Below are 19,551 nucleotides of genomic sequence, written 5' to 3' on the forward strand. Positions count from 1 at the left end.
GTTTGCAGGTGACACAAATTGAGGGAGTGGTGAATAATGAAAAGTCACAGACAGAGCATGCTGGATTGCTTGGTAACAGGGTGCAAGCAAACAATGTGCATTTTAATACAGCTAAATGTAAGTGTATACATCTAGGAAGGCCGTACTTACATGAAGGGGACAACTCTACCCTGGGAAGCAGTGACTCTGGAAAAGATCTGGAGTCGTGGTGGATAATAAGCTGAACATGAGCTCCCCATGTGATGCTGTGGCCAAAAGGGCTAATGTGATTCTGGAATGCGTAAACGGGGGAATCTCAAGTAGAGATTTTACCTCTCCATTTGGTACTGGTGTGTCCAGTTGTGGAGCCCACAATTCAAGGAGGATGTTGATAAATTGGAGAGGGTTCAGAGAAGAGAGTCAGGAGAAGGATTAAAGGATGGGAAAACCTGCCTGACTGAGACTCCAGCAGCTCAGCCTATTTAGCTAAACAAAGAAAAGGTTAAGGAGTGACTTGATCACAGGCTATGAATACCTACAGCAGGAACAAATATTTAATAGTGGACTTTTCAATCTAGCAGGGAAGGTTATAACCAGTGATGAGCTGCCAAAATCTTAACAACCAGTTCCCTCCTCACCCCACGAGGGGGTCGTGGCCCACCCCCACCCCCGGGACTCCTGCCCCATCCAACCCCCTGCGTTCCTTGATACCCCCCCCGGGACCCCTGCCCCATCTTTCCCCTGACTGTCCCCAGAACCAGGCAGGAGGGTCTCGTGGGCCACCGTAGTGGGTGGCCACCCTGCCCCTAAGAGCCAGAGGGACCTACCGGGGGCGAAGTGGGGAGTCCTGGCAGTGCTTACCTGGGGCAGCTCCCAGGAAGCATCGGGCAGGTCCCTCTGGCTCTTAGGGGCAGGGGAGCAGTTGCTCCCCCCACTGAGCACATCTAAAAGTGGTGCCTTAGCCACAGACTCCGTGGGTGCTCCACCCACGGGGAAAGGCAGCTCCCCGCCCCACACCCGGCCCCAGCTTACGTCCGCTCCGCCTCCTCCCCTGAACGCGCCGCCCCGCTCTGCTTCTCCGCACCCCACACTCCTGGCTTCCCGCGAATCAGCTGTTCACGCGGAAAGCCTGGAAGGGCTGAGAAGCAGGCAGCAGCTTCGCGATCAGGCCCAGGGAGGCGGAGGCAAGCTGGGGAGTGGAGTAGTTCCCCTGCATGCCTCCCGGGTTACCTGCTGCGGCACAGACGGCCCTCCTCGCGCCCCCCCCACCCCAGCTCACCTCCGCTTCCCCTCCCTGGGCCTGAGCACAAAGCTGCCACTTGTTTCTCAGCCCTCCCAGGCTTCCCACGTGAACAGCTAATTCATGGGAAGCCGGGGGGATGGAGAAGCAGAGCAGGGCGGCGCGTTCAGGGGAGGAGGCAGAGCGGAGGTGAGCTGGGGCCGGGCGGGGAACTGCTGGTGGGTGCTCTGCACCCACCAAGTTTTCCCCATGGGTGCTCCAGCCCCGGAGCATCCACGGAGTCAGTGCCTAAGGCGCCACTTTCAGCTGGTTGTTAAATTTAGAAGCCTTTTTAGAACCAGTTGTTCCTCGCAGGACAACCGGTTCTAAAAGGGCTTCTAAATTTAACAACCGGCTCCAGCTCACCACTGGTTATAACAATCCAATGGTTGGGAGTCGAAGCTAGACATATTCAGACTGGAAATATAGCATACTTTTTAAACCGCGAGAGTAATTAACCATTGGAACAATTCACCCAAGTTCATGGTGGATTGACTCTAGTTGGGGCAGGATTGGGCGCTAGCCACTGAATCATAGAATATCAGGGTTGGAAGGGACCTCAGGAGGTCATCTAGTCCAACTCCCTGCTCAAAGCAGGACCAAGCCCCAACTAAATCATCCCAGCCAGGGCTTTGTCAAGCCTGACCTTAAAAACTTCTAAGGAAGGAGATTCCACCACCTCCCTAGGTAACGCATTCCAGTGTTTCACCACCCTCCTAGTGAAAAAGTTTTTCCTAATATCCAACCTAAACCTCCCCCACTGCAACTTGAGACCATTACTCCTCATTCTGTCATCTGCTACCACTGAGAACAGTCTAGATCCATCCTCTTTGGAACCCCTTTAGGCAGTTGAAAGCAGCTATCAAATCCCCCCTCACTCTTCTCTTCCGCAGACTAAACAATCCCAGTTCCCTCAGCCTCTCCTCAGAAGTCATGTGTTCCAATCCCCTAATCATTTTTGTTGCCCTCTGCTGGACATTTTCCAATTTTTCCACATCCTTCTTGTAGTGTAGGGCCCAAAACTGGACACAGTACTCCAGATGAGGCCCCACCAATGTCGAATAGAGGGGAACGATCACGTCCCTCGATCTGCTGGCAATGCCCCTACTAATACATCCCAAAATGCCACTGGCCTTCTTGGCAACAACGGCACACTGTTGTTGCAGGCTGTGTGTCAACATGAATCAGGTAATGGTTCTGAGTACATAGCACATGATATGTAACATAATATGGCTGCCACACAGATAACTTCTCTCCCCAGACCTTGCTATCATAATCAGTCTGTAGATCATGGGAGCATCTTGAGGGCCCAACTGAGATCAGGTCTCTGTTGTGCTAGGTGCTGTACAAACACATGGTAAGAGGCAGTTCTTGTCCTGTAGAGCTTGCAGTCTAAAGAGACAAAAGGAAGCAATGGTTCAGTAACTCACCCAAATTCACAGGGGAGTGACAGAACCTAGATCTCCTGCCTTCTTGCATAGGGGCCTATTCTACCGACAAGCTGCTCTGGGTATTTGGTCACTCTAGGTGTGTGAGCACACACTCCCAGACCAGGTTAGGACTGGATTATTTACTGTAACATGTTTCCATTAATTCCATAGAAGGCCACTGTGCTGAGACCATGAAGGCTGCAGAGTTGGCACGGAAGTGTCAGGAACTGCCCAAGGTAAGGTTGCACATGACCCCTTAACTCTGTCCCCCCCACAAATGATCATACAGCCTCTGACTACACCATTGCACAGTATCGCTCAGGTCATACAACAGAACAGCAGATCATTATATTCTCCTTAAACACACAAATGGAGCTGCTTGTCACATCCTTCATCAGCAGAAGGATCCAGTTTATCTTTATTGACACAGGTTTTTTTTCTATGGCAAGTTCTCTTCTCTCTACAGACTGTATGTTAATAATTCAGGCAGCAACCTGGACTATAAAGATACTGTTCAACCCACAGCACAGCTTTCATGAGTTGCAAGTCTGGAGTGAGGCAGTTAACTTAGCTGGAGCTGGGAGTCTTGGAATTCAATTAGCTTTGGATCAGGCCCTTCTGAGGAGCTAGGCAAACAAACATACATGCTGTGCAAGCTTGGTTGACCTGTGGTTTCCCAACACTCAGTGCCATGGGCGCAGGGGTACAAAGCCCCCTTCTCTTCATCAGGCCTTGTTTTCTGGTTCCACCCCAGGCAGTTTGTTCCAGAGCCCAGAAGTCTCGCAAGGCTGTAGCACCATTCGCTCTCCTGCTCAGATGCCCTGTTCTTGCTCACTCCCACCCACAGAAACTTCCCACTTCGGCATAGCCTCAAATTGAAGCCGTTCAGCCACAAAGGCAAAGTTTTCTGGAGGCGGCAGGTTTGGGTGAAGACCATTCTGCAGCTCCAGGGGCCCTGGTTGTGCTAGGCCTCTCAGCCCAGCCCCTCCTCATCTTTTACCTCAGGTAAAAATCTTTCCCTCCCTCCATCCTGTTGCTTCTCCCTTTACTCTCCTTGCTCCTTACCTCCCAGGACAGACTAGGACCAGTGGTGTTGGCAGCAAGGGATCTGGAACAATTTGTATAGTGGGGGTGCTGAGAACCATTGAACCAAACTGTAAACCCTGTCTATGATGGAAACCACTTCAAGCACCCCAGTTCCAGCACCTATGGTTGGCAGCTGTAGGAGCCTCCTACAGAGCCAGGCCCAGGCCTCTCCCCTAGCTCCCATGCAGATCCAGAGACCGCCTCTTCTCTGCCTCACAGACCAGGGAAGAGGAACTGCTGTGGGACCAGCGATCCTTCTCCCTCACCCCACCTCATGGAGAGCAGCTGGGGGATAGGTAGAGAAGTGCCCCAAGAGGGAGGGCAGCTGGGAGTGGTGGAGCACGCAGCACGTGGGGCAGAAGGGAAAGCACAGGCAGATGGAAGGTCAGCTTGGGCAGTGGAGGATTATCCAATAGCCCATGGCCCCAGAAAGATGGGTGCCCCGGCAGAAATCCACTGTGGGGCAGCGGAAGCCTGGAGCCCTGGCAGAAGCCGTGGGGCAGCCAGGGGAAGCCCCAGCACCCCAACCCTGGTCCCTGACAGAAGTGCCAGGTGGGAGAAGCCCCAGCACCCAGAAGCCACAGCGCCCCAACCCCGACTGCACCCTGGGACTGGAGGAGCTCTCACTCCCTGCTGTGACCCTGTTGCCGCGGTGGGAGGACAGAAGCTTTTCCAGTCTTGGGGCCATGGGGGCGGGGCGGGCACACCAGAAAGGAGCAAACGAGGAGTGGGGCCGCAGTGGCAGGGGTGGAATGGTAGGACCGTGGGCGAAATGGGGGCAGGGCCGCAGGGGAAAGAGGCAAAACCAGGTAGGGCCATAGGTGCAACAGGGCAGAATGGGGCGGAGCCATGAGCAGGGCCACAGGTGGAAGGGGTGGGACAGGGCCATGGGTCCAGTGCAGGGGGCGCCCACAGTTGCTCTGGCCCAGGGCCCCAGGAGACCTTAATCTAGAGGTGGGCAAACTACGGCCCGCGGGCCACATCTGGGTGGAATCCCTGTTGGTCTCACTGTGCAGGGAAGGATTCCACAGGGGCTGCTGGATTCTGAGCATTTCTGAAAGTCTGCTCTGGTGATTTTGAAGATAACCTGGAAAATATGAATTGACTAACCAATCCAGTGGTGTCTGCCTGAGTCTGCGGGCAGCTGGACACAATATTTCTGCAATATATAAGAACTGTCCCATTCATCTCAAAGGGGTATTCACTCTCATATTTAAATTGCCATCTTTGGCTGTTCTACTGTTATAGTGTTACACCCATCAGCTACGAGTACATTGCTCAATCTTTCACAGCTAATCATTTTAGCAGAAGCAGCCAGCTACTGTGTATATCTCACAATCTCAAACTGCCTCTCCAGTTGCCAAAAGCCCCAATCACCCTTTCTATGTTGCCAACTCCTCCCCACAGCTTCTTCCATGCCTGTGTGGACAAAACAGTTATGGCTCCTTCAGTACAAACATCTTAGGTAGCTCGAAAGCAGAAGAAAAGGGAACAGCACAAAGTAATGACATTAATCTCAAGGCCAATAATACAGAGACCCATGCTGAGCAGATCTCTCATTTCAAATGCAGGAAAGCAAAACGAATACACTAGAGCCACCTAGAACCTGGTTGCCAAGAAGGCTAATGGCATATGGGGCTACATTAGTAGGAGCATTGCCAGCAGATTGAGGGAAGTGATTATTCCCCTCTATTTGGCACTGGTGAGGCCACATCTGGAGTATTGCGTCCAGATTTGGTCCCCCCACTGCAGAAGGGATGTGGACAAATTGGAGAGAGTCCAGCGGAGGGCAACGAAAATGATCAGGGGGCTGCGGCACATGACTTACAAGGAGAGGCTGAGGGACCTGGGCTTGTTTAGTCTGCAGAAGAGAAGAATGAGGCAGGATTTGATAGCAGCCTTCAACTACCTGAAGGGGGGTTCCAAAGAGGATGGAGCTCGGCTGTTCTCAGTGGTGGCAGATGACAGAACAAGAAGCAATGGTCTCAAGTTGCAGTGGGGGAGGTCTAGGTTGGATATTAGGAAACACTATTTCACTAGGAGGGTGGTGAAGCACTGGAATGCGTTATCTAGGGAGGTGGTGGAATCTCCATCCTTAGAGGTTTTTAAGGCCCATCTTGACAAAGCCCTGGCTGGGATGATTTAGTTGGGGTTGGTCCTGCTTTAAGCAGGGGGTTGGACTAGATGACCTCCTGAGGTCCCTTCCAACCCTAATCTTCCATGATTCCATGATTTGATTCCATGAACCCAGGGCCTTGCCGCACTAGAGCTCTAGAGCGCAGAGCCTAGCTATGGATTTTCCAGCCTGCCACACTACAGTGCTCTAGAACCCAGGGCCTTGCCACATGATTTGGGCCCAGCTTTCACAATCACTTGGACCTTGGATATAACTGACGCTGGCACAAGAGTGATTGCAGGGTGCTGGGATGTGATGACATCCTCTCCCCAAATGGAGCCCACCTCCCCCCGCCCCCATACTTGCACACTCATGTGCTGGGCCCTTGCCAGAGGATGCTGCATTCCAGGGTTTGATCAAGTTATCAGCTGCCTGTTGCACTTAAGCAGAGCTGAAGGACTGGAACATGGCTGGTCATTAGCAATCAATAGGCAATTAATAGGAGCCCTGAGGCAGGGTGTGCTGGAAAGGAGCGAGCCCAGGAGAATCTGCTGAGGAGGACGGGCCATGGGGCAGTCTTTAACCTGCCTTGGCAGGTTGTTTCTAGACAAGGGCGCAATTAGAGCCCCCCTCCCGCATGGACAGGTGTCACAGAGTGTGGGGGAGTCCGGGCCCTGCACCTCTGTTCCTGAGATTCACCGTGACTCTCAGTCAGCCAGTAAAATGGAAGGTTTATTGGACAATAGGAACACAGTCTAAAACAGAGCTTGTGGGTACCACCAGGACCCCTCAGTCAAGTCCTTCTGGGGGGCAGGGAGCTTAGACCCCAACCTTGGGGTTCCCTGCTTTCCACCACCCAGCACAAAACTGAAACCAAAAACCCTCCAGCAGGCTCTCTCCTCCAGCCTTTGTCCAGTTTCCCGGGCAGAGGTGTTACCTCCCCCATCCCCCTCCTGGCTCAGGTTACAGGTTCTCAGGTATCCCATCGCCAGTGAAACTCCCCTTCCACATTCCCAGGTCAACACCGCTCTCTACTTCGTCACAACAGGTCCCAGCCCCAGGGCCCTATGATCATCACAGACACACACTGTACAAGGGGCTGGAAAGCAGCCCCCTCCCCAGCCCATAACAGGACTTGGGGAAAGGAGTAGAGCCTTGGGCAATGGACTGTACTCCCCCCGCCCCATTTCCTCCCTTGCCCCCACCCCGGTGCTGCCCCAAACACTCCGGGGGCCGGCTGTGCCCACACATTCCTGAGGTGCAATATGGGCGAGCTCAATGGCAGCAAGCAGGGAGGAGCAGCCACTCTGATGGCAGCAGCAGCTCCTGCCTGTGGCTCTGGCAGCCAGCCGCACAGACACAGGCTGCTGCTGGCTGTGCTTCCCAGTGGTGTTTACACTTTCACACAGGGGTGGTGGCCAATTAGCTCAGCAAAATGCAGCAACATTGTAAGGGAATCTCAGTGCAGGGCATGGCCACTGCCTGTGCATCCAGCACTGTGTCCTCTCCCTGCACAACCCCTAGCAGGCGTGGAGGAAGCATGTCCCTCCTGGCACAGCCCTGGGCAAGTTTCTGTCCCTCTCCCTGCACAACCCCCAAGGGAGGGGAAAGGAGGCTGGTCCCAACTCTCTCTGTCTCAGGAATCTCATCCTCACCCCAGATCTCAACAGCCACAGAACCTTTCCAAGTCCCTCCAGGGCATGTATTTACAGACAGCAGAGTCCAGCCAGGAAGGGGCTGCACATCCCTGAAATGAGAGAGATCTGCAGGGAATGCTGGTAGCAAGAGTGTGCGATGCAGAGTCCTGCTCATCACCACCCTGTGGCACATGGAGCCGAGGGATGGACAGTAGCAGCTTGGGAGCCAGTGCTATTCCAAGCGCATGTCACCAGGGCAGAGTCTAAAGCAGAGGCATTCACAGTGAGCCCTGGACCAGCTGGACAGTGTGAGGAGAGCCCCCTGCTAGACTCAGGCAGGAGCATTCCAGATTGAGCTACATAGATACAAACCAAAGCATCCAGAGCCATTGAGGCAGAGACAGGGGCAGCGCTGGGGAGGATCCAGCCAAGCTTGGGTCTGTAAGGAAAAGGTGCATGGTCCAGCCACTCCCATGGCTCTGCTCTCCCACTGCAATTACTGAGCATCACCTGTATCCAGGAGGAAGGACAGGGCTGCAAGTATCTATGGGGAAGGATCGCAAGCAGCAGAGCGGGGTGCAGCTGTCCCTAGTATCTGTGCAGAAGGGGGAATCCCAGGACAGGCAGTGGGGCACACAGGGCTCTCCTGCCCCTTCCATGTCTTGCTCTCTGCATTTGATGGGCCACGTGTTACCAGCTAGCTTTGGGACCTGCTGGAGAGACTCTGCTGCAGTCTCTGTGGGGACAAGTCCATGCAGGAATCACTACAGCCAGGCCCCCATGGGCCAGCAGCATGAGTGTATAGTAGACCATGAGCAATGAGACACCTACCAAACACGGCACCATGGACCAGACTTTCAGATGCTCTGCACAGACAGACATCTAAACTAGCAGTGTCATTTTTGTGTGGGGTGCAGAGCTCTTCTGAGAGACTGGCCGCACACGCCCCGGAGCATAGCTCAGGAACATGGAACAGTTATTCTCATTTATCAGCAGATCAGAAGATTGGACTGAGAAGCCCTTGTCCCACACTGATTTACACCAGTAGAACCCTATTGAAATCCACAGTTCCTTCTGATTTACCCCAGCATATGTACAAAGAGAATCATGCCCACCCCTCTGCGTTACTTGCATAGTAACAGTCGTACAAACACTGTGCACAACAAAAGGAGCTTTTACACAGTAAGACACTAGGGTGCCCCTGCTGCTGCAGCATTTCTGATTTCTTGCTTGGGCTGTTAAAAGTCTCTGTTAACATGCAGCCAACTGGTGAGGTGGCACTGCTCCGACAACCCGCAGGTCTCCTCTCCTGAGGTTGTGGCTTTTACGCACTTGCCTTTTCCATGGATGTTTCTCGGCTTGGTGGTCTGACATGTCTCTGGGGCGTGAGGGCCAGAATAGCCTCTGGGCAGCAGGACAGGGTCTGAGCCCCTTTGAAGGCTGTGGGATCTCTGCACGGTGATGCCAGAGTTTCTACTTCAGGGCCAATCTCTGATGTGCTTGTTGCCAATGAAGCAGGTGATTTGGTTGGACAGTCTCTGGTGTCTCGGGCCATCCTGCCCCTCAGAGTGGGGTACTAGGGCTGCTCTTTGCTTTACAGGGATCTGTGTGTGTTCAGTGAAATTGTCATGTAGAACCCTATCAGCCAATGCCGTTCAAAGAAAAATGGAAAATAAGAATTATTTTTCCCCTGAGAGCTACAAGAACATATAAATGAGAAACCCTAGAAATAAGGGCTGGAAACCCCTCGGAGCCCGCACCCTCTCCTCTGCTCAGGGCATGTTTCCTAGTGATTTGTCACAGCTAAATCCTTTAGAAGTCCCATGAAAAGGGGCAGGAGCCCCATTACCTGGAGACTGTCTCCTGCAGGCTCATCCAACAGGGCACAAATCTTAGAAAGTTTGTAGACCTGGCACCAAACAGCCAAATCTCCTACTGGCTCCCAGGCTAATGGGAGAAGGAGAAACAATTTCAGAACAAAAAATAACCCTGGCCATGGAGAGTCATTCACAGTGAATCCTGGCCACTGGAGAGCAGCGGGTTCCAATAATGAGAGTCGCCATCTAGCAGGTGTGGCAAAATCAGGTTAACCTGAAGGACAGTTCTCTCCAGCAGCTCTGAGTGGTGCCTTGGACCATTCAATCCTGTGCCTGGAGCAGTCCCTGTCAGAGGAGATGGTCAGAGCCCAGCATGGAGCACTACAGTGTGACTGGGAGGACTGCAAACAGTATGCAAAGCTGCCAAGTCTAGGAGAGGTGAAGAGCAGAGCCCACCAGGGACAGCTCTATGCAAATAGTCATTACTGCGCTTAGAGAGACAACATGTAGGAGGAAATATCTGGACCAACTTCTGCTGGGGAGAGAGACAAGCTGTCGAACACCACAGAGCTCTTCTTCAGACGGTCGTCTTTACTGTGCTTGTTGTTCAGCTACTTTGCTGAAATACCAGAGAATGGAGAAGTTCCTAAGGCCAGGCTAATGCCAAAAGATGGGTGACACAGATTACCACAGTTTGGGTGCCATGAGCACAGCTCCATTAGCAGCTGAATGGGCAAATACCCTTTTATATGAATAGATAGGGGCCTAACATCTCAGCTGCTGGCAGTTTCCACCCATCTGTCTGAGGACTTGGCAGGGCAGCAGTATATGGATTTATAGACTCTGCTACCAGAAGGGCTACCAATGCCATTTCTTTAACAAGAAACTTCAGCTTAGAAAGCGATGGCTATAATAAGAGAGTTGGGAAGAACTTAGAGCTGTCAGGAGCGGCCCTACACTGAAGTCAGAAAGAGTGCTCTTTCCTGTGAAAGGAGGTCTCTCCAGGGGTATGATGGGCCTACGGGAGACGGCACTGAGTCCATGGTGCATGGGAATCCCACAGCATTATTGTTTCTGGAGATGATCAGGTTTTTAGTTTGCACCCAGCTTTTACCCTCAAAAACCAGAGTAAGGGACAATACGGACTTGACATGCAGACATGAAAACACACGGAGAGCAGAAGCAATAGCAAATTCCATTTCAAGAGTTAAGGCCCAAGCCAGTCAACAAGAGTTTTGTCACTGACAACAAAGGGGACAGGTCCATCCCATGAATGTTCAGCAAGCTAACAGCTGGCACAAGAGACCAAAGCATTCATGGTGTGACAAGTCCTGACCCCTGGGTATATACTCAGACAGCTAGCCCAAGCCACTACCCATGCTGTCATGACCACATCACTATTTTTTGGCACTAGGTTCAAGGAGAGCTAGCAAGTATACATCTACCTGAGCAAGGAATCACACCTCCCAGCTGCTGTGTAGATGTATGCAGAATGGCACCACTGTCATTTCAAACCAATTCTATTAAGCTGGTGTCCAGCCTTATCAGCAAGGGCACTCTCAATTTAGTTTAAACCTGGCTTCTAGTGGTTCCTTAGCAAGTTAAGCTAAACGGATAAGCCAGGTTTAAATGGAATTAATAATGTCCACACAGGGCTTGGCATCAGTTTAATTAACTGGTTTGGAAAGCAATCTCATAAGCAGAATGAAAGGGTGTTGGCTGGAGAAGGATCGATCACGCTGAAAGGGAACACTGCCCAAAGAGAGGAGCAAGGGGAGAATGGGGAGGCATTGACACCTGGGTGGGCAGCAGCCAGAGTTCACTCCTCTCCCTAGTGAGTATAACTGTCCAGCCTCTCACTTTGGCCTCTGCTTCTGCTACGCACCAAGGCCCCGTGCAGTTGGGTTGCGCTCATCAGCTGGTCACACTGGAGAAGCGAGGAGGATTTCAGGGAACAAGCTCAGGAGTTCACAGGGTGGCTGAGGATTGCTGAACAGTCATAACTGCGATGCCTCTCATTCAACTGGACAGATGCTGACTTTCTGCTCCAGGACACAGCTATTGCCCCCTCTCCTCAAGCAAGTCTTTGGCCATTTGTAATACTTTGCAAATCCCTGCAAAGAGGACTCCGAGGGCCCAGAAGTGATGCTCTGCAGCGAACAGTTCACAGAGTGATGGACTTACCACAAGCAACTTTGCCTTCATGTTTTACAATCACAGCACAAGACACGGCAGTAACAGAATAATGCACCCACCGAGAACGTCACCATGCCACAGCGAATGCCATTGTGCTGCTGCCACAGAGGCCAGCGCCGCACTGCTGCAGAAGCAAGATGCCTGGGGTCCCACTGAGCTTCCGGAGTTCAGGCCACTGAACTCAGAATAGTCTCCCTTGTGTATTCAGTCACCGTCCTGTCATAAAAAGCAGTTGCTCAGTGCACACTAGCCGACCTGATCTCAGACAAGGAGTGAGCTGGCGTGGCTGGTTTTATACACGGGTCCCAGTGCCTCTCACCCTGGGAGGCCATGTTGCTGACAGAGCTACATTTTGTGCCTCAGCGTCCCCATCCCTTGTTACTCTATTATTACTATTTGTGTTACCATAGTACACAGGAACCCAGGTGCAAGGCACTGTACGAACACAGAACAGAAAGGTCTCTGTCTGGTTCCTCTCCCTTGTTACCTGTGGTCTCAAACTCCACTGCATGCCCTTCAGGACAAGCAGTGCCTGTATCTCCTTACACGTTTGTGCAGCACCAAGCATCCATGGGGCCCCAATCCTAACCAGGGCTTCTTGGAACTCCTAAAATATTAATAAATCATTGATAGAGGCAGGAGCTGGAGCGAGTGCCCAGAGCTCTTTGAAACATGGGATGGGGAGAAGCAGCAGCCATCTCTCCTGCTCCCCCTCCCAGCAGGAGACACAGGACAGAGGGGAGCAGAGAGATGGTTCTGCATTCCAAACACAGGGATGGTCATGTTGGAACAGAGCCCATCCAGGTGAGGGTGGGTCACGTCCACCTTTAGCCTCTTGCCAGTTTGGGTCTTCCTGGGGAGCAACTGAGATGTGCAGAGGATCACCAGAAAGCGAGCCCTACATCCCAGTGTCATTGTGTGACTCCCTCTCCACCTCACTAGGACTCTTGGTTTGTGGACTCCTAACTCAGGGCACAGAAATTAGCAATGGACCAACTGGTTCTAGTTTTGCTGACCAAAATGAGTCAGAAAAGGAACCAATCATCATCTCAAGAGAACCCTGCTGAGATTTTCTCAGATGGATCAGTTCTTCCATCAAGAGCATTGCCACGGTAGTGAGAACTGGTTCCTTTCTCAAGCCCTTGTGCCAGAGGAGCTCTCTCCACTCCTGTGTATATGTAGAAGGAGGGGGGCCAGAGACAGTAATCCTTGCAATGGGTGCAATTCTTTAAGCAGGAGGTGTGAGTGAGATCCACTGAGCTAAGACTGCCCTGGACAGAGAGGTGGGTTCTGTGGGGAAGGGAGAAGCAGCACTGCTTTGGAGAAGGAAGCCATCTGAAGGAGAGAGGAGACTGTAGCTGGTGACCAGGAATTGCTCAGAGATGCAGAAAGAGCCCTGGCCAGCGGTGGAGCTAAGGGCTGTTTGCCTTCATCTCGGTGGAGAGTGATAAAACGAGGGCAGACACACATTCCACGTGGGCCGGCGTGAGAGGAGTAACTTTCCCACTCAGGCTGCACAGACATGGGCACCAAGGCTGAGGGACAGGGAGGGAGTTGCCTTTCCCATGCATTCTGTGTCTAGATAGCAGCCAGGCATTCTCTCTCCTCACACCTTCTGACTGGAAGGAGACTGGAAAGGCACAAGGGCCAGGCAAGGACTCATTAGTCATTGCTGGCAATTGCAGCTCCCCAGCTTGTCTCGTTTCTTCCTCCAGCTCGTTGCAGACGTGCCCTCCACGTTCCCCAGCACAGCCTCTGAGTCAGTAACGCAGGTAATTCCCAAACCTGAGGATAGTCAGAGTGGAAGCAAAGTTTCAGCCCTGCCTTTGCAGCGCCAGCACTTCCCCTCACTGTCTGAGTACATGGCTGGGAGACTCTGTGTACCCTGATCTCTGTTATTGTTTTCAATCCAGTGTGTCTCATTGATCCTAATGCCTTTTGCCAGATAGCTGAGTTGTCGGTTTCAGCAATCCTGGTTCGCTGCTTGCTCTGCCTGACATTTAATAGACAGCTTCCCTGTTCTGTTGCACTTGTTATTCTCCGAGTCTAATAATGCAAAAAAGCAACCACAGCTGCACTGCCTCTTGGCTAGGCTTCCTGCAACAGAAAGGCCCATTCCCCCTCAGTGAGCCAATCTGAAGCTATCTGAGTGGTTTTAATTTTGTTTCAAGAGATTCACAAAGATTGCACTTTACTTTCCTCCTCCTTTCTCATGCCTATGGTGGAATCAGTTCACCAGGGTTGCCACAACTTCCCCAGCCAACTTCCCCAGTGTGACATGGGCACACGCTGGCAGTGAAACAAGGTTTGTAGCATATGCTAAACCTTAATGATAACCCTGAAGTCAGGAGTTGCTTTAGCACAAGTATGTGGATGTGCCTCTATCCAAGCCTAAGTAGTATTTGCAAAGGGCACAATGTACATCCTAACGCGACTGCAATGGTTTCTCCAGCTCAAGGACAAGGAGCTCGCAGTCTGGCAAGGAGGGGCTAAGAAATGACTATAGGGCTGAGGGACTACACTAAGTACCCCCACTCCTGTGAGAACTGCCGCACAGCCTCACTATGGTACAAATGTGTCCTACTGAAGAAAAATAGCTATTGCAAGGATCTCGCGGTCATTTCCGTAGGACAGTTACAGTGCATCAGGTCCACTCAGTACCTGCCTGCCAAAAGCACACAGATAGACCATGGACTGAGGCAGCAGATGGTGGCAAACCCATCTGATCAGAGTATTACTGAGCATGCCGCTACAGATTTGCTTAGGTGGGGCTCAAGGGCTTATATTAACATTAATGAACGCAACCTCCCAGTGAGACAGGTCATTATTATCATCTTCATTTCAGAGGTGGAGAAATTAAAAGGCAGAGAGGCTGCTGACTAGACCAAGGTCACTCAATACACCTGTGGCACAGCCAATAGAGCCCAGAGCTCCCGACTCCCACGGCTGCACTCTAATCATTAGACACTGCTCCCTCCCAGAAGCACGAATATCCATTTCAGCATCCTGTGAGGGGATGGTCTCATTCCCTGGGTGTTCACTGGAAACACATGGCACTCACCTAGGACAGGGAAATCTCCTCCCAGCACAGTGCTTCTGCTCAGCATGAAGTGCTCCTAGGGGAAGCCTGGGAATTCGCATGAGGGTCAGGTACTTGGTGAATCTACCTGTCTCTAAAACAATGGACTTTAGGGCACACAGCTAGGAGAGTGTAGGAGGAAGGGCATGGGGGAGAACATTTTCTACTGTGCTGAGAAAGGAAGGATGGCCCAGTGGTTGGAGAACTAGCCTGGGACTTGGCAGATCTCATTTCAAGTCCCTGCTTGGTCACAGACTGCCTGTGACACCTTGGCCCCTTTTACTGTCAGTCCGCCATCTGGGATAACAGCACCCAGAGCTACTTAAGATTGTAAGGTGCTACAGTAACAGGTGATATACAGGTACCTTCGGTAGATGAGGTCCCCAGCAGACCAGAGTCCAAAGCTTTGGAGCTTTAGTGTTCAGGGGGTTCCCCATGTAGCTAGTGTACACTATTTTCAGATAAATAAAAGGTTTTGCTCCTGAACTCACTCACTTTCTCTTTTTTACTGGTGGGGTTCTTGTAGGCACAGAATCATCCTCTCCCCCACCTCGCATGCTCCCAGCCCAAAGACACCAAAATCTGCACAGCACATCAGCTGTGCAAGTGCACACACACAAAGCTACTACGGTGAAGTACCAAGACTTTTCCCAGAGTCCAACAGTTCTGCTCCCTGGGCAACAGAACCCTTTGTGGAACCCCACCCTCCTGTCTCTCGTTACAATGTTTGAGGTGCTGTGGGATACAATGTAGCCACTTCCCAAGGGGAGGAGACAGGTGGGGAATTTTATACTTGCAGCACCTTAACTCTCCCCTCTGAGGAGGTACCACGTTCCTCAGTCACACCGCCAGAAGGGTTCTATTGGCGAGAGCTGTGCCAGGGACATATTCAGAGGTTGAGGGGTGCATGGGAGGGGGGTTTTAGGACAATCGGTGGCAAAGGACATTTTCCTGGGCCCACATGTCATTGACTGGTGAACAGCACAACATTACAGAATGTCTTCCTGAGGGGGCAGTATTTCTCAGCCAATGCTTTCCTGCATTCATAGTGGGAGTAGACAGTGCTCCAGGTTGGCGCTCACAGATTTTTTGGTTTTGTGTTTTTCAGCCAGCATCACCCTTGCTGATATCTCAGCAAAGGGCCAGAGAACAAAGGAAACACTGACACTTCTTCCTGGGGGAAGCTTGCCAGATCTTTTTCTATGCTGTACTCTGCCTGGGGGCTACACAGAGAACTTCAACCCACCACTCTCAACCAATACCACATGCATTTTTGTGAGTACTTGGGATTCACTCAAAAGTGTCTCCATGCACATTGACACCCAGTCAATTCACTGAACATAATCAGGCTTACAAAACACTGAGGGTGATTAGCCATTGGGACACTTTACCAAGGGTTGAGGGTTTTTTTGTTTTGTTTTTAAAGACCTGCTCTAGGAATTATTTTGGGAATGTTCTGTGGCCTGTGCTATACAGGAGGTCAGACTAGATGATCACAATAGTCTCTCCTGGCCTTGGAATCTATGGTATTCAGTGGTATTTAGCATGGCCTTTTTAACAGTCAAGAATGACACGGTGCCAGCCATACCCAGGTGACTCCTCTTTGGGACTTCATGACAGCCCCATGCTCATAATCACTAAGACCATCACCACCTAGAATGCATGGAGACTGCCTGCCTTTGGGGCTTTTGAATGGGTGTGGTCACATGACACCCTGCATCCAGTAACAGTCTTATCCTCTAGTGTGGGGTGGGGAAGAGGATAGAAACTCTCCTGCTGTGAAGGGCTAGCAGAGCTTCTCCTGTAGCTCAATGGGCAGAGCAGCTCCTACTTTGGGATCCAAGCACCTCCAGTTCATGCCCTAACCAGGACATTTCCTGGTTCCAGTTTCTCATCTTCCCCACACGCTGCAATACTTCATTCATTGTACCAGCCTTTGGTTCCAGGCTATTTTACCCCAGTAAGCATGCACCACGAAACCAGGCAATGAGGAAGTGTAAGGAGAGCAGTCCCACACCCCTCCATCATTAGCACCTGCAATACACACTGAGGAAAAGCTCATTCAAGACCTAACTGGGTAAAATACATGGCCACAGTTGCAGAGATGGTCTGAGAAGCCTGCCTGTACTGAACATGGCATTTCTAGACGCGTGGGGGGAGGGGGATGGATGAATGGTCCTCTAATTAGCATGTGAGTACACACAATGCTCTTCTACCTCACACCTCTAATTCTCCTCATGCTCTAATTCCACCACAAGTTGCTGGGTTAGACGCAGGAATTACTGGGAGAAATCTCCAGCCTCTGTTACGTAGGAGGTTAGAGTAGCTAGTAAGAGTCCTTTCTGGTTTTCAAATCTGTGAAACCCTTGTCTTAGCACTGCTGGTCCCTCACCGCCCACCTCAGAATTACTTCCTGCTTCTGATGAGTCTCAGTACGTGTACAGCACCACATAGGTGCATATATAATACTTTAAAGACAAATATAAAGAGAGGGTGCAACTGACATGATATCAGTGCATGGTCATTTCAGACCCCAAGCCCCAAGCCTGGCTACTGAGGTTCAGCCAGCATTTCATTTTGCAGCAAAATAGTTACAAAAAGCAATGCATTGCCTTTCAAAATCCTTATCAAAATTATGTTTGCTTTGTGGTACTTCATTAAAGGTTGTTTTGGCATGCATCGCTCTGCCTATTGTTGTTATACATAATGGGTAAACACCCTTTGTCTCAAGGGTTATGGGGCTACAGAGCCACTCCATGCTTTCTGCATAATAAACAATCTGTATACAGAGTATCAGGGGGATTTGAGAGATACTTGAATAATAGGACACATACAAATATGAACAGGTTTCTCTGGGAGGAACTGGTGGAATTGGTCTGTCTTCTCCAAACCCTGCTGCAGCCTTCTGCTATCTTCCAAGCACTTTAAACCCATCTAATTGCAGCACTGTATGTTCTAGCTTAATGGGAGAGGCAGATGGACTAACAGAGACACAAACGGAAAGCTGGCTAGGAAGATAAATAGGCAGAGAAGGGAAGACAGGCAGCAAGCCTGATAATGTTAAATAAACCTCTCCAAAGTGCTCCTGGAACTAAAAGCCAATCTCAGCCTCAACTCTAGCACTGAAGCCCTGCCTCAAAATGCAGCATGCCACAGCCCTGGCAGGACTGTGGTCACCTTTGGCACCTGGCTATCCTTGGCTGCAAGAGCACAGGCCTGCTGAGATGGTGACACGGCCAATTTGGGTGCAGTGACTGAGGCCCCCGGCTCCCTATTCTGCACCCAACCCCCCTCCCCCAGCATGGTCACCCAGTGGGAGCCATAGAGAGACACATCATGGGGAGACTCCTGATCCTTGTGGCAGGAGGGGCAGGGGTGCCAGCCTCTCTCGAACATTCCAGGGATGGGGGGGGGGGTGTGGAGCCAGCCATCCCTGTTCGCTGAAAAGGTGGCAAATGGACAGCCTGGGGGGGAGGGGGTGACCTTGATACCAGTTGCCCCAGGCTGGAGGGCCCCAGGGGAGACCCGGGGTGGCCCCTCCAGCTCCCCAGCCCAGAGCCGCGCGGCCAGCCCCGCTTGTTCCATTCCCCCCCTCCCCCCGCCCTGGCAGGGGCCCTGCCCCTCCCTTTCTCACCGCGCCCAGCTGCGCCGCAGGCCGCAGAGCCGCTGGCTGGACGCACCGAGCCGCCGCTACACGGCTGTGCCCGGGGGACCCTCCCCAGGGGCGATGGCCCGGCCAGTCCGGCCCCCCCTTTCGTGACAGCGACTGCAGCCAGCGCCGAGCAGGGCTAGGAGCCGAGCCAGTCTCCAGGACGAGGACGGGACTCCGGAGCCGAACCCGGCACCGAGCCCGAAGAGGGGTGGGCAGGCGGCGGGCTGCGGCTGGGACACCTGCCGCCCTGGGAGCCTGGCTGACCGACATAGCGGCACCGCCCGTCAGCGGCAAGCAGCGCCCAGCGACCCCCTCCCGCCGTGCCCTGGCTCCCAGCCCCCGCGCTGAGCGCCGCAGAACGGGGGACCCTCGCCTGCACCTGGATGCACCCTAGGGGCGCGGCGCCCCCAGCCCCAGCGGGCTGGAGGCTGAGCTCGGCAGAACCGAGGTAGCGCTGGGGGGCGGGCGGGCGAGACGCGCCACCCCAGCTGCCAGGTGCCCGACAGGAAAAGGCGGCCCCCGGCCCCTCTCCCAGCGGCTCGGGCTGCGGCGCTGTCCGCGGTCCGCTCCCTGGGCTGCAGATGCTGCGCCCGGCTTCCGCGAAACAGCGTTTGCGGACAGAGAGCGTCTGGACCCCCCGCCCCGACCCCAGGCGGGCACCCCGCGGCGCCTCACTCACCGTCGTGCGAGAGGGTCCCGCTGCCCGCCTCCAGGCAGCCGAGGAGCAGCAGCAGGGTCAGCGCCGGCGGCAGCATGGTGGCTCTAGGGCTGCGGGGATCCTCCACGGCTCAGCCCCGCGGGAAGCGAGCGTCCGGCCCACGGCCACGCGCGACAGCGACGATACCTGCTATTGACTGAAGCCAGGGCGGCTGCTGCAGCAGGGGATTAAATAGAGCACGCGGAACGGACCATTAGGGCTGCGAGCGTAGGGGGACGGGAGAATCTTTCCGAACGTTTCCCCCCTCCGCCTGCTTGAAACACGCTCGCTCGGCTCCCCCCCGCACGCATTGCCCCCCCCCTTGCAGGAGACTTGGTGCGGTCCGTATGCTTCGGTCCCCGCGGAGCGCGCTGCTGCTGCTCGCAGGGCGGGGGCTGCAGCGGCCGCAGGGGGCCCGTGAGCTGGGCCGGGGCTGCGAACCAGCCGCGCCGGGCTCGGACGGTGCAATGCAGCCTTTGGGCGCGGGCGGGTCACTGGCACCTGCCGCCACTGCCTCTGGCGGCTGCTCGGAGGCAGCGGGACCAGCCCTCCCGCGGCGGGCGCACACGCACAGCCCACGTCC

General features: G+C 53.2%; 1 protein-coding gene across 4 annotated transcripts in view; it reads right to left on the reverse strand.

Moving 5' to 3' along the window:
* CADM3 (cell adhesion molecule 3) overlaps positions 1–19,155 on the reverse strand; it is a 136,977-nt gene extending 117,822 nt beyond the window's left edge. For 3 of the 4 annotated variants that reach the window (XM_074938435.1, XM_074938433.1, XM_074938432.1), the window contains exon 1: positions 18,951–19,155. In XM_074938435.1, the coding sequence (XP_074794536.1) occupies positions 18,951–19,026 (76 nt within the window). In that variant the 5' untranslated portion in view covers positions 19,027–19,155. The remainder of the gene's footprint in view (positions 1–18,950) is intronic. The other variant, XM_074938434.1, reaches the window with a different exon arrangement.
* Between the last annotated feature and the right edge of the window lie 396 nt (positions 19,156–19,551).

Source organism: Natator depressus, chromosome 24 (assembly GCF_965152275.1).
Source record: "Natator depressus isolate rNatDep1 chromosome 24, rNatDep2.hap1, whole genome shotgun sequence".
In the NCBI taxonomy this organism is placed as follows: domain Eukaryota; kingdom Metazoa; phylum Chordata; order Testudines; family Cheloniidae; genus Natator; species Natator depressus.